The sequence below is a fragment of the Hibiscus syriacus genome, unplaced genomic scaffold, assembly GCF_006381635.1.
Source record: "Hibiscus syriacus cultivar Baekdansim isolate YM2019G1 unplaced genomic scaffold, ASM638163v2 tig00004810_pilon, whole genome shotgun sequence".
Lineage (NCBI taxonomy): Eukaryota > Viridiplantae > Streptophyta > Magnoliopsida > Malvales > Malvaceae > Hibiscus > Hibiscus syriacus.
This window is the reverse complement of record NW_024062033.1, coordinates 213,413-227,572: the sequence shown is the minus strand read 5'-3', so window position 1 is coordinate 227,572 and position 14,160 is coordinate 213,413. Positions and strand designations below refer to the sequence as shown.

Here is a 14,160-nt window from a genome sequence, read left to right as displayed (position 1 = left end):
CATCATCATTTTGTAGCAACTCTAAAAGATGGTGGAGATAATGGTAGATCTCAAATTCCTCTTCTTCTTTTTTTCTTTAATTTCTCATAGCATTTCTTTCAACGCCATTCCAGCGTTTCTTTGCTTTTGTAACTACATTAATTGGTTGGCTATTTTTTCACCTTACAAACTCAACTCTCTCCCATGTCCCAAGATTGAATCCTCCTTTTTGCACCCTACATTGTAACTTCTAATTAATTGGTGTCATATGTCGGATTAGAAGATTAAATTTATTGAAATAAAATAAAATTAGGATCAAATTGATAAAATATATAAGTATTAAAAATCAAATGTGTAATTATATTATTTTTGTTAACTGCTGCGCCAGCTCTTCTGTGAAATGTTAACGCAAATAGTTTGATTGTCTTCATTTACATAATTAAGTGGTCTGATTAATAAAATTAAAAAATCTATGATCAAGTCAAAGTTTCTCCATGATTAAATGATCATGTAGTTTATCCCCTTTTATCCATATTTACTGATTCTAACCATTATTTATTAAAATAATACTCTCCCAAGATATGTATGTAAGGTAAAGACATATGTCAAGCGCATAAAGCAAGTAATTAAACATACAAATATCTGAGTAGATATATGTAGTTTCAATAACAAGTAATTAAGTTGTTTTACTGTAGATATATGTAGTTTCAATAACAAGTAATTAAGTTGTTTTACTTGAGAGAGATGAGCAAAAACGGCAAAAACGGTTACCCATGCTTAATTGCGTATAACTTGAGAATCTGTCAACACCCTTGAAGAATGCCATCTCTGGAAAGAAGCATCGAACAAGAAGCTCCATTCTCATTGCTGCTGAAAGGATGATCATCTTCGATCGAAACTCCTGGCCTCGGTTCATCACTTCCACTCCCCAGAAGTGGATTACACTCCCCGGATTCAGTCCAGTTATGAACTTCTTCCTTCAATGGACCCATGTTTTCTTTGAAACTACTGGTTTCGGCTTCGTGTGGTGCAGTCTCGTTGTTCCACCACTCTGTTTTATCAACCTTGTCCGTGACTGGCAGCTGGTTTTCTTGATTCTCATGGTCGATGAAATCGGAATTGCTTCTTCCATATGTTAAATGCGATGATGATTCTTGTAGAATGCCTTGCGTTGAAGAAGAAGATGACCTCTGCGAGAAACTACCAAAGCCTTTGATCCCTCGTGTTAGCTTCCGAGCTCGGTTCCTCTCTTCTTTCAAAACAGGCCCTTTCTCCAGCAGCTTCAACACTCTCTCCGATTTCTTCCTAACAGCTAATCCCCAATTGAATCTGCAAATAGATTCGAGATGTCGAATTTTTATGATCGAATAGAATTAGATCGAATTAAACCAAGGGTGAAGTTACAAAAACAAACCCTTTCTCGTCTATGTATTGAAAGCTTTGCATCTTTAAAATAGAATCTTGATCAGCCTGGAATTCCTCCGCCGTACTCTCCGGTCCATGTGTCAACAAATGTTCAAGAACTATCAGAGAATTGTAAGAGGTTCTCCATGTCTTTCTTTCAAAATTGCCCAATCTGGTTCATGCAAGCAAAAACATCAAATCAAAGCAAAATTAAAAAGAAAAAAGAAGAGGTTTTGGAAAAATAACATACTTTTGATGCAAAATTTCAACAATTCTCCGGTAATCATCTAATTCAAAAGCAGCCCTTGAAATGGAACCCAGGGTTTGGGTGTTTGGTGCCCACGTATTCCCATTTGTAGCTTCCTCGGTCAACCTGCAGGATCATAAACAACACCCTTTTTTACTCGCTAGATAACTATGAACCAAAGAGGCAAAAAATTGAAGAAGAATCATACAGCTGCGCAGGGGTAACATCGGTTAAAGCTAAACGAGCTGTTTTGATCTTCTCCTTGAGGAAGAAGGAAGCTTGTTTCTTGAATTCATGGAAGAAAGGATAACCCATGTTGCTGGGATTCTTGCTTAATGTAGACATAATCCAAGCTGAATCAGTAGATTAAACAAACTATAGAACAAGATTGTTGATAAAAAAATTCAAGAAACATTCACCTAATATCTATGGCCAACAATATTAAAACAAGGCATGGGAAGCAAGGAAATTTTGGGGGACAATGGGGGAGAAGATTTCAAAGCTGATCTCTTTGATTTGAAACAATAAATGGGTTTTCAACTGTGTTAGGTGCCCCAATATTTTATTTTTAAATGTAAATGAGAAGTTTACCATTATTAGAGAATGGAGGTAAAGTCAACATCCACAGGGTGCTTGGTTTCAAATTTGAATTTGAGACTTGAGATTTGGGAAAATTGAGAAAGGCGAAGATAAAGTTCTTGAGAGTAGTAAATCATGAAAAATATTAGCAGACACAAATTAGAATAGGGTAAATTATGTATTTACTCATAGTTTTGGCCACTCAACTATTTCTTTTTTTAAAATCATCTTAAATTATGTTTTGATCACTTGTCGTTAAAAATTAACGATGATGTTGACATATCATATAATGCAACGTCTTATCATCGTTAAAGAATAAATTAAGTGTTTCGATGTTAAAATGAAAAATGTTGTTCTATTTAAAAGATTCAAATTTAAATAATATGTTTATAAAATATATGTATATTGTCAATAACTAGAAATAATTTTAAACCAATATTAATAAATTTTATAAATTATTAAAATATTAATTTTTTTAATGATTCAAACTCGAATAAAAATGTGAAGACTTTTATGTGGACATGTATGAGCTAGGTTACACAACTATGGAACCAAACCCAACATAAAATGTTAAAGTATTTTCAAGTATGAGGTTAATGTTTGTGTGAAGTGAAAATTAACGCTATTAGTATGAGTGTATTAGGTTTGGTTATTACGTAATTATCATATTTAATTAGAAGCTTACGATGAAGAAAATGTCATACTGCAAAACGACGGGGGAACTTGTAATAATAATCTCCCAAACATTTAATCTTACGTCCTTTGTCTGTTGAAAATGTCGGCATTTTGACTCTTGTGTCGATCCCACATCGCCTGCCACGAGGCTACTCCTCTTGCCCGCAACATCGTACTCTTAATTATTTAAAAAAATGATAAATTACATAAATTATCATTAATGTTTGGATACTTTTTTATTAAAATTTTAAAAATGATAAATTAATCTTTAATATTATTGATTTATAAAAATCGGTCGTTCATCGTTAATAGACGTTATTATAATAACAGAATATTAATGTGACAGCTTAAACCGATAACTTAGCACAAATTTTTCATACATTTGACTTTCCAAATTTTTTTACTGAGGTTTAAGAGAAAAGTTTGAAGGAAAAAAATTCTCTTTCTTCTACTTCTCTCCTCTCTACAACTCTTTTAACTTTCCAAAGCCATTCTAAAACTTTTGGAGCCCACTAGAAAATATAAGTATGAGCGGTCAAACATCTTTGTTCCCCAAAAAGAAGCCCAACAAAATCAAACTGAGTCAACCCACCAACTGTCACTGTTTCTTCTTTGGATCTTTAGCCCAAGACTCCCTGCCTAGCAACGCAGTGGGATATCGACTAGAGTTTTATATATTTATGGTTGTAAATGAATAGAACTTGAACGAATAAAATTATATTTATATTTTTTTTATTTATTTTTAAAATTATTTATATTTAATGTGTATTCGTTTATCTATTTTTAAAGGTGTTCATATTTTTTTATTTAACATTTATAAACATATTTATTTAACATTTACGAATATATTTATTTAACGTTTGTAAGTACGTTCTTTTAACGTGGTTTAATGTTTGGCACTCTCATTTTACGTTTATATTTGCAAACTAAAGTAAAATGGTGAAATTATACAAACAGTCATTAAGTTTCAAAGGTTTCACAAATCAAAAAAATGGTGAAATTATGCCACTAGTTCTTAAGTTTCAAAGGCTTCACGGTTTGAACTCTGAAGCTTATTTTATGTTCAATTTAGTCTCTATCTTCACCAATAAATAAAAGAAAAATGAGAACCAAGTAAACAAGTTTATAAATGAGCCCATAAACGAGTTTATTCGTGAATATAAACGAATCAAACACACCTCTAATCGTGTTCGTTTGTTTTTAAATGAACATAAAAGTTTTGTTGATACCCATTTATTTAGCTTAATAAACGAATGTTATATAAACAATTCACTAATAATTTGTTGAACACTCTATTCATTTACACTCCTGCATATACTCCGGACCAAAGGGTGAGGAACTAATGAAATATTTGGTTTAGAACGCATTTAAATGGAAAATAAAAGACTGGTTTTTAATGGGTAATTAAGCATTGCATTTGCATCACCCCAACGACCGTGCATTTACTCTCCAATTTCAAAGTTGTTAGCAGTTATGAAAATTTTATGGGGCTAAATTTGTAGTGAAGTAGGGTCACAGCACACACACCTCATCCCTGTGCTACGTGGACTCACCCATTAACATAAAAAATGGACAAGGTTTTCCATTCTTCATCTCTTCCTTCTTCCTCCTTGCCCTGGAGAAAGAAAAAGGGTTTTGAATTAATTATAACTTCATTTAATGGGGTAGTGGGTCTTGTTATGGGTTTGGTGGGCGGGGGTATGTAGGTTTCATTCATGACTTTTACCTATATATTTTAAGACCTTCTCACCATCAATAAATGGCCAACAAAGAGAAAACCACACTCACACTGCTGCATTCTGCTTCAAATAAATTCAAACTTCATTTCATTTCTACATTTTCTGCAAACCAAAATAATGATGATGATCTGCAGGAGTAGCAGCAAAAGATCTTCATTTTTTACATCTAACATTTTAGTATAAGGTGTATAAGAAAATATTATTCTTCCCAGAAGACTCGGGTTTTAACAATACGTTTATAAGGACTCGAAACAGGTGCTATCTTATAATTACCTTAAACTATTAAAAAAATGTGTATTAATGTATCAAAGAAGAAGAAATCTTTGTAATAATGTTACAAAAGGAGGAAAAATACATGTAGATAACATTTTAACAAATGAAACACAGCTTTTCAAAAGGATTTGTCATTTATTAGTAGGAAAACTACAATTTTTATGATAGTTTATATATTCAACATGAACCTGCTTTTACACCTTTACACCCCCTTCACCACCCAGCTACTTTTCACAACAAAGTTCCTCGGGAACTCGTAGGAGCTTAATAGCTATGTTACAATGGTGACCGGGAAAAAACGTTGAAAAAAAAGGGAAACTTCGACTTCTTTTAGCAGACACATATCTATCTTCCATATGTTGTTTTCTCCACTTATACACAAGATCTCCATATTCTCCCCTCTAAAGATATAACTATAATGGAAACGTCATCATGGTATCGTCGTCTATCTCCTTGTGGTATTTCGAGTAACTCATGAAAGTCCATGCCTGTAATAAGCAGCACCAAGTATTTTGGATTTTAGAATTATTTTTTGGTATAATGCATAAATGAGGAATGGAGATTAAAAAAGAGACTGGTATTTGGATAGTACCAGCATTCTTTGCTGCTCGGAACAACACTTCCTCGACGAGATGCTGAGCAGGATCTCCTTCGGGTTGCATTGTGATGAACAGTTCGACCTCAGATACAGCTTCCTCGTTCGTTAAGTATTGATAGAGACCGTCGGATGATAATATCAAAAATCTGTCTTTGGAACCTAATTTGTGGTGGTGGAGAGATGGAGCACAAGTGATATATGGAGAAGTTCCTTTGTAATCTATTCTGAACATCTCTAGCAATGCATCATTCCATTTAGGCTGGAATAGTTGAAATCCGAAACGAGAGTCATTAAACATGGGATTAATTCAGAAACTTTCGAATATAATCCAACAAAAGTTCAAAATCCAAACTGCAACATAAAAAGCAAAACCATGGTTCACTACATTGCAGAAAGGGAGTGCTTCCAAGAGCCCATCCCTTGAAAATGGAAACAGTTGATTTCAATAAACGACCCCCTCTTTATAAGGCAAAACAATCACAACCATTGACGAATTTTTTACGAGAAAGGGGAAACAAAAGATCTATTTCTGTGTATGCTATTCATCCATTTCCAGAACATCATTTGACTCTTCTTTTTTGAAAAGCCATATTCTTTGGACAGGAAGCTTTAACTTGACCAAATTGTAAAAATGGTTCTTAGTACCACAAGAACTGCTCTTTTTATATTTTGATGTGTCTCATTTTAGAACCTTGACTATAACTAGGCCAATTTTGGGCAATATTCCTTAAAAAAGGGCAACCCTTAAAGGCTCAAAGACTCAAAAGTTTACCAAAAATGTTCATTTCTCAAACCACCAAGGAATCAAAATCTAATCTGATATATTTTGATCTTAAAAGTTGGACAGAATTACCTGTTTGAGAAAACCAGCACCAAAAGCTCGAGTGACCTTCAAAGAACCTTTAACTCGGTCATTCATCATCGCATAAGCATCATCGGGATGTTCGTTTATTATTCTTTGAACTTCCTGCAATGAAATAAAGCATCAAGCTCAATCCATCAATGGTAAAAAAAGGGTAGATAAACCATCTATTTATGTACTAAAAAGATCAGTGTAAGAAAATTTTACCTCTTCTACACTGGTGCTATGATCCACACTAAGCTGAAAAGCAGTTAAATCAGGGATTGCATCAGATCTATCTCCATCAAAACCTTCAAGATCATGCAAAGTTTCTTCATTGATCCTTTCCAAATCTTGCCTAGTCTTTCCCACCCAGTAATCGGGCTCTGTTTTTTTAGCCAAAACTGCCCTACTATCCCCAACATTCATCACGTAAACATCCTCACCTTTCATCAACATAACAAGCACACAAGAACCCATCAAAGCCAGCTCTGGGTTCTCCATCAACATCTTATCAGCGATATCCAAATAAGACTCCTCTGTTTTCTTCAAAGCCTGGGACAAAGCATTCAAAACATCACCATGGTTTATTGACATCGATCTCGATCCACCGGACTTGTTTCTACTCAGTTGTTCCTTTAATTTTCTATCGAGTTCTAATCTTTCCCTATCCCATTCACACTTCCACCTCCTCTGATTCTCTTCCCACCTCGTCGCCACGCCTTTATACTTCGCCTTGGAATTCTTACCTTTTTTCAGTTTTGAACCCAAATTCTTATCGACATCTTCCTTCTCACCGGGATAATTCTCTTGCTCTAAACACCTTGAACATGCATCATATGAACAATTACTAGCTGATTCCAAGTCCTTGCTCTGTTCTTCGTCTTCAGGGGAATTTGCAGGGGCTTGTTCGAGCCCATCATCCCACAATAAACCCTTGAGTTCTTTATGAACATTGGAGTATAGATTTGATAACAAATAATCAGGAGCATCAGGGCCGTTGAATCCATCATAAATCCCAACGAAAACCCATTCGTGTTCCTCCGATACGACGACGTGCACCCGATCCTCGCCGGCTTTCCCTTGTGCCCATTGAAGATTTTGACTACCCATTGACTCATCATCGTCTAAACTGTATTCACTGCTCAGATTCAAGCTACTGACTGTCAAATTCTCGTTGTGATTATGAATCGGGTTCTTTTCGGAACCAACTATCCATTCGGGTTCTTTAATTGAAACAACACCTTTAATCGGAGCCACGACGGAATTTTGGCCGCGAGAAACGGTTTTCGAGATTGCTCTTTGGAGGACCCGAATTAAAGATCCTTTTCTCGATCTGGGTTTAAAAGCAAAAGCTCCATGAGAAAAGCTTCTTTGAAACTGATCCGAAAGCCTTTGTCGAGTGGACCCGAAAATAACCCGCGACTATAATTGTTGTTAATATTATCAAGAGGACCCGACATGAACCCCCTCTCGATCGGACCCGACATGAACCCCCTCTCCAGAGGACCCGAACCCGGAACGAGACTACCCGACATCGGACCCGAAGTGTTTATAAAGCTCTTCGGAATCGGCTGCAGGGGGATCGAGGAAAACGAAGTCGTGCTCTCGAAAGCCGCGGCCCTATCGAAGCAGCCGCTGCTGTAGCTGACGTACGGGTCCACCAGCGCCGTCGAAAGCGGCGTGTACGTGTTGGCGCTGACGGAGGCGCCGGAGATCGTACGGAAAGTAGTGGTGGATTCCTCGGAATGGACCTTGGATGAAGAGAGTCGAGTGGGGTCGGGTCTAACGTAGCAGAAGGAGTGACCAAGACCTTCGTCGAGGGGATCCGATAGTAACATGGAGATTTCCCTTCTACGACGAGCTTCTTCAGCGGCATATCCGCCGCCGCCGGTGAAACATACGCTTAACTTGCAGAAACCGTTACCCATAAACCAAATTTTTTAAAAAAAACTAAAAATTTGAAAGATTTCTTTTCTTCCCTTTTCTCCCTGTTTTCTGCTCTTGAAATTTCAGGGGAATGAGAAAGAAGATAAGAAAGAAGGAGAAGAGGGACGTTGACTTTTCGTAGGAGAAAGAGAAAAGCCTTCAAAGTGAAGAAGAGAAAAACACACTTTTTTGGGTGCCATTTGATTAATGCTTTATTTATTTACTGTGATGTTTTGTGTAAGTTAGTGGTGGGGGCGTTGACTAAGAGAGGGTTTAAAGAAAAAATATTTTATATACATTTTCTGTAAATTTTATTTTTGTTTTAAATTCTAAAATTTATAGAAACTAAATCTTAAGTTTTAAGTTTAAATATTAAAACAATTTAAATTAAACTCTCTCAACTTAAATCTTAAATTTTAAATAATACATATAACATTAAAATAAACATATTTTTTATTAATTAAAATTTACATAACATGATGTTGAGAAGCTGTTAACAAGTTAGTTAGACAGTTAGCTAGGTGGTTAATAGCAGTTTAGTTGTTAATTCAATGTATATAAATACATTGGTTGGTTGTACATAAGTGATACAATGAATAAAGCATTACTTCATACAACTTGTTTTCTTTTCTTTTCCTCATACGAATGTTGACATGGTATCAGAGCCATCACCGGCAGCTGTTTCCGGTTAAGTTCATTGCCGGTGAGTTGATTCAACTGCTATCTTTCTTCCTTTGTTTCTATACAATCATGGTTCAACCGGAGATAGCTCAAATCGACTACAATCACCCTCTTTATCTTTATCCTTCAGACACTCCAGGAACCTTGCTCGTCTCTCATCAACTAACTGGGGTGGAAAACTACAATTTATGGAGCAGATCCATGTGTATCGCTCTATTAGCCAAGAACAAGATTGGATTTATAGATGAAGCTTGTTCTCGTGAAGGTTTATCTCCAGAACTTTTGGCGCAATGGGAGTGTTGTAATGCCATTGTTCTTTCTTGGATTTTGAATAGGTTAGTCAAGAACTCTCTGCATGAATAGTTTTTGCTTCCAATGCATTACGTGTATGGGAAGATCTTAAAGAACGTTTTGATAAGATTGACAGTTCACGAGTATATTTCCTGCATCGAGAAATTGTTTCTCATTCTCAAGGTATATCTTCCATTTCGGTTTATTACACACGCTTGCGATTGCTTTGGGATGAATATGATGCCATTGCTCATTTCGCTATATGCAACTGTGAAGTTTCTCGGCAGAATAAAGAACATGTTCATCAACAACGATTGTTTCATTTTCTTATGGGATTGAATGACTCATACTCTATGGTACGCAGTCAAATACTGTTATTAAAACCATTACCTTCTGTAAATCAAGCATAATCTATGCTTGTTCAAGAGGAAGGTCAGCGTCAAAACACAGGAAGATTGGCCAATGTATTTGAACCTACTGCATTCTACTTTAGTACTCAGACCAAGAAACGGTTCAATGGTGTATGTGATTATTGTCATATCAAAGGTCACAAGAAGGAAACATGCTACAAGCTGGTTGGTTATCCAGCTGATTACAAGTTCAATAAACGCAAGGGATCGGCTGCCAACAACGTTGTCTTGAATAGTGAAGGAGAGTCAGCCTCTTCCTTGGCTGAAAACTCTGTTCCTGATAAGGCCCCTACTTTTACACAAGAACAATACCAACAAATTCTTGAATTGTTGGGAAAAGATCCGCCCATGCAAGTTGTAGCGCATATGGCAGGTATTCGCCTTATTTCCTTGCATTATGACTGGATTATAGATACTGGGGCAACGAATCACATGACCTTTGATCTTGAGAAATTGAATTCTCATGTTTCATGTGATTTCTCTTCGTTTGTTCAGCTGCCAAATGGTAAAACCACACACATAGCCCACAAAGGAACTTATGCCTTTTCCCCTGATCATATGTTAACCAACGTTTTGCATGTACCAGATTTTCATTACAATTTACTATCTGTATCACAGTTAACCAAAGAGCTCAAATGTTCTTTAACCTTTTATCCACAATTTTGCCTTATACAGGACTTTTGCAGTGGATAGATGAAGGGGATTGGTAGAACTTATGATGGTCTTTACATTTTGAAGTTATCATCTAGCTCGTCAGGTTGTCGTGTTATTTCCAGTAAAAAAATCTTGTTTGTCTTCTACATTGTTAAAATATGATAATGGCGTATTATGGCATGCACGTCTTGGCCATACATCTTTGAGTACTTTGAATAAAATGTCCTAGTTACATAGTGATTTGTCTGGTATTGATCATGTTAAAAGCTGTGGTGTTTGTCCTCTTGTTAAACAAACTCATCTACCATTCCCTGTGAGTGATTCTCGTGAGATAATTGCATTTTCTCTTATTCATATTGATCTCTGGGGAGCGTATCGTATTTCAACACATAGTGGACATCGGTATTTCTTAACAATTGTTGATGATCATACGCGTATGACATGGGTGTTCTTACTTAGGCTCAAAAGCGATGCATTTGTCATTCTTAAATAGTTTTTTGTCTATGTTGTCAATCATTTTTCTGGAAAAATTAAACTGTGGGGAGTGATAATGGTTGGGAATTCTTTAGCAATGAAGGCAGTGCTTTCTTTTCTTCTCAAGGGATTGTCCATTAAAGTTCTTGTGTCTATATACCCCAGTAAAACGGGGTTGCTTAGCGAAAACATCAACATCTGCTCAATGTTGCTCGTGCTATTAAGTTTCAGTCTTCTGTTCCCATTAAATTCTGGGGTGAGTGTATCCAAACTGCTTGCTATATAATTAACAGGCTACCAACAAGGGTTCTTAATTGGAAAACACCATTTCATATGTTGCATGGAAGGTGCCTAATCTTTTACATCTTAGAGTTTTTGGGTGTCTTTGTTATGCTATTATCCCCAACAATCATGATAAGTTTTATTTTCGGTCTATTCCTTCAGTTTTTATGGGGTATTCACTAACTCAAAAGGGTTATGTTCTTTTTAACTTGAGCTCAAAGTCTTTTTTTGTCAATCAAGATACGGTGTTTCACGAGTCCATTTTTCCTTTTCAATTTCTAGTTAAAAATTCTCCTTTGTTCTCTATTTCAACACTGTCTAGTGATCTTGATCGAGACTTTTTGCATATTCCAGTTGTGACATCGCATTATTCGTGTAATAAGATTTTACCCATGCATGAGTTTCCATACAACCTTGAAACTACGAATGCTCAAAATGTAGCTTCTGGTTCAGCGTGTCAAGTACCTGATAATTCATGTCCTTCATCCTCTAGTTTATCGAGTCAACAAGTTGTCCCTCGTTCTTCTCATCGGTATTCTACTCGAGTTACTAAACCACCTTCATGGTTATCTGATTTTTTTTGTCATTCTCAATCCTCTTCTTCTACTTCATTGCAAGCATGTACATTTTCCTCTTTTAATAATCTTTCTTCTTTCCTTTTACCTTCGCAAAAAGCTTTTGTTGTTTCCTCCTTAGTTGAACCTAAAACCTATCATGAGGCAGCTCGTGATGAACGCTGGGTAGAAGCTATGCAACATGAGATTCAGGCTCTAGAGGAGAATGGCACTTGGGCAGTGGTTGATTTACCTCCACATAAATGACCCATTGGTTGCAAATGGGTATACATAATCAAGTACAACTCTGATGGCTCGGTTGAAATATTTAAAGCTCGGCTAGTTGCCAAAGGTTACAGTCAATGTGAAGGGATTGACTTCCATGACACCTTTTCACCCGTAGCAAAACAAATTACTGTTCGTACTGTTATTGCAATGGCTGCTATGTTTGGATGGGAGCTATATCAGATGGATGTATTGAATGCCTTCTTGCAAGGAGACCTTCATGAAGAAGTCTATATGATGATGCCAGATGGTTTTCGCAACCAGGGGGAGTTTAGAGTATGCAGGTTGCTCAAGTCATTATATGGTTTGAAGCAGGCATCTCGCCAATGGAACTTAAAATTAACTGAAGCTCTTACTGCTGGTGGTTATGTGCAAAGCCTTCATGATTACTCGTTATTCACAAAATGAGAAGGTAAAAAATAGTCATAATGTTGATTTATGTGGATGACCTCTTAATTACAGGCAATGATGGAGGAATGATAGAAGAGCTAAAACATATTCTTCACAAGAGCTTCAAGATGAAGGACTTGGGGCAACTCAAATATTTTTTAGGCATTGAAGTTGTATGAAGTGCAGAAGGAATTGTTCTAAATCAACGAAAATACGCTTTGGAACTTATTGCAGATTCTGGTTTGGAAAATGCACGTAGTGTCTCCACCCCCTATGAGCAGAATCAAAGGCTCACATCATCTGAGTATGATAAGCATGTTGAGCACCGTTCTGATGAACTTTTAGAGGATACTGGAATGTATCAGAGATTAATTGGAAGGCTTTTATATCTGACACACAGTCGTCCAGATATAATGTATGCAGACCAGCTTCTAAGCCAGTTCATGCAAGCTCCAAAGGAAATTCATTATGAAGCAACTATACGTATTGTGAGATATATTCGAAAGAATCCAGGATAAGGCATTTTGTTTTCAGCTAAGAGTAAACCCAACTTAGTTGCGTTATATGATTTTGATTGGGCTGCTTGTCCCATGTCAAGACGTTCTGTTTCAGGCTATTGTGTTAAACTAGGAGATTCTCTCATCTGTTGGAAATCTAAGAAGCAAAGCACAATTTCACGATCATCGGCTAAGGCTAAATACAGGTGCATAGCATCTACGGTGGCAGAATTGGTTTGGTTGAGAGGGTTAACTAAGGAACTGGGAATTGAGCACCATGAGCCAACAACTTTGTATTGTGACAACCAGGCTGCACTTCACATCGCGGCAAATCCAGTGTATCATGAAAGAACGAAGCATATAGAGATTGACTGTCACTTTGTTCGTGAGCAAATACAAAAGGGAGTTGTTTGTACCATACATGTTTCGACCAAGGAACAACAGGCTGATATTTTCACAAAGAGACTGGGGACAAATCAGCATGAACGCTTGAAGATCAAGTTGGGAATGAAAGACATAGATCATTCTCCAACTTGAGGGGGAGTGTTGAGAAGCTGTTAGCAAGTTAGTTAGGCAGTTAGCTAGGTGGTTAATAGCAGTTTAGTTGTTAATTAAATGTATATAAATACATTGGTTGGTTGTACATAAGTGATACAATGAATAAAGCATTACTTCATACAGCTTGTTTTCTTTTCTTTTCCTCATACGAATGTTGACACATGCATATTAAATATATTTTCTATAAAATATTTTTAATATATAATTTTTAATCATAAATATTTAATTATAAATCTATCACTTTAAAAATAATTACTAATTATTTTTATGTAACATGTCAAAATCTGATCTTGTGTGATATAAAAAGTTAAAGTTAATTTGTCAAATTAAAAATGAATAAATTTTAATATATTTAATTAGATTATTTTTTAAATTGTTATAGACCATAAAATTCAGATTTTGATAAATTAAAAACAAAAGTGTTAATTTTTAAATTTTTTTAAAACTGAGTGAAATTTATAATTGATGTTGGGTTTTGGAAATAAAAAAGATGCATTTTCAATGTAAAGAGTAAAAAAAAATTAAAAATGTATCTTCTTTTTGTTTGAAAAAGAATTCACAATAGTTAACCCTAATATTAACTATTGAAGCTTGTAATATTAGTGGTGTTTTAAGCTGCTTCTTAATCGAGTTTCGATTTTTGAGAGCGTGGATTCACGCTCTTGGGCAAGTTCACAAACACTCCATCGGTATAATCATTTTTGTCTCTCTACCAAAAATATAATTTTAAGAGATAAATTTGATCACATATTAAATTATAAAAAATATAAAAAATTATAAAATTATCTCAAAAAATGATTGATAGATTTGATATATTTAT

General features: G+C 35.6%; 2 protein-coding genes across 2 annotated transcripts; both read right to left on the bottom strand.

Moving 5' to 3' along the window:
* Nucleotides 1–605: 605 nt before the first annotated feature.
* Nucleotides 606–2,112, bottom strand: LOC120198835 (epsin-3-like). The gene is made up of 4 exons (XM_039200091.1): nucleotides 1,839–2,112; nucleotides 1,634–1,756; nucleotides 1,394–1,555; nucleotides 606–1,308 (listed from the first exon to the last, which is right to left on the bottom strand). The coding sequence occupies exons 1-4, from the start codon at nucleotides 1,973–1,975 to the stop codon at nucleotides 783–785; spliced, it is 948 nt and encodes a 315-aa protein (XP_039056022.1). The 5' UTR covers nucleotides 1,976–2,112; the 3' UTR covers nucleotides 606–782.
* A 2,961-nt stretch (nucleotides 2,113–5,073) lies between these two features.
* Nucleotides 5,074–8,423, bottom strand: LOC120198834 (probable protein phosphatase 2C 4). The gene is given in 5 exon segments (XM_039200090.1): nucleotides 5,074–5,384; nucleotides 5,489–5,753; nucleotides 6,348–6,461; nucleotides 6,564–7,726; nucleotides 7,729–8,423. Coding segments are annotated over 5 exon segments (2,196 nt in total). The 5' UTR covers nucleotides 8,267–8,423; the 3' UTR covers nucleotides 5,074–5,268.
* Between the last annotated feature and the right edge of the window lie 5,737 nt (nucleotides 8,424–14,160).

Coding starts and splice junctions, on each gene's coding strand:
- LOC120198835 (XM_039200091.1), bottom strand. CDS start 1,975: ATGTCTACATTAAGCAAGAATCCCAGCAACATGGGTTATCCTTTCTTC. Junction 1,556..1,633: donor GTTGAAATTTTGCATCAAAA/GTATGTTATTTT, acceptor TGCATGAACCAG/ATTGGGCAATTTTGAAAGAA. Junction 1,309..1,393: donor CAATACATAGACGAGAAAGG/GTTTGTTTTTGT, acceptor ATCTATTTGCAG/ATTCAATTGGGGATTAGCTG.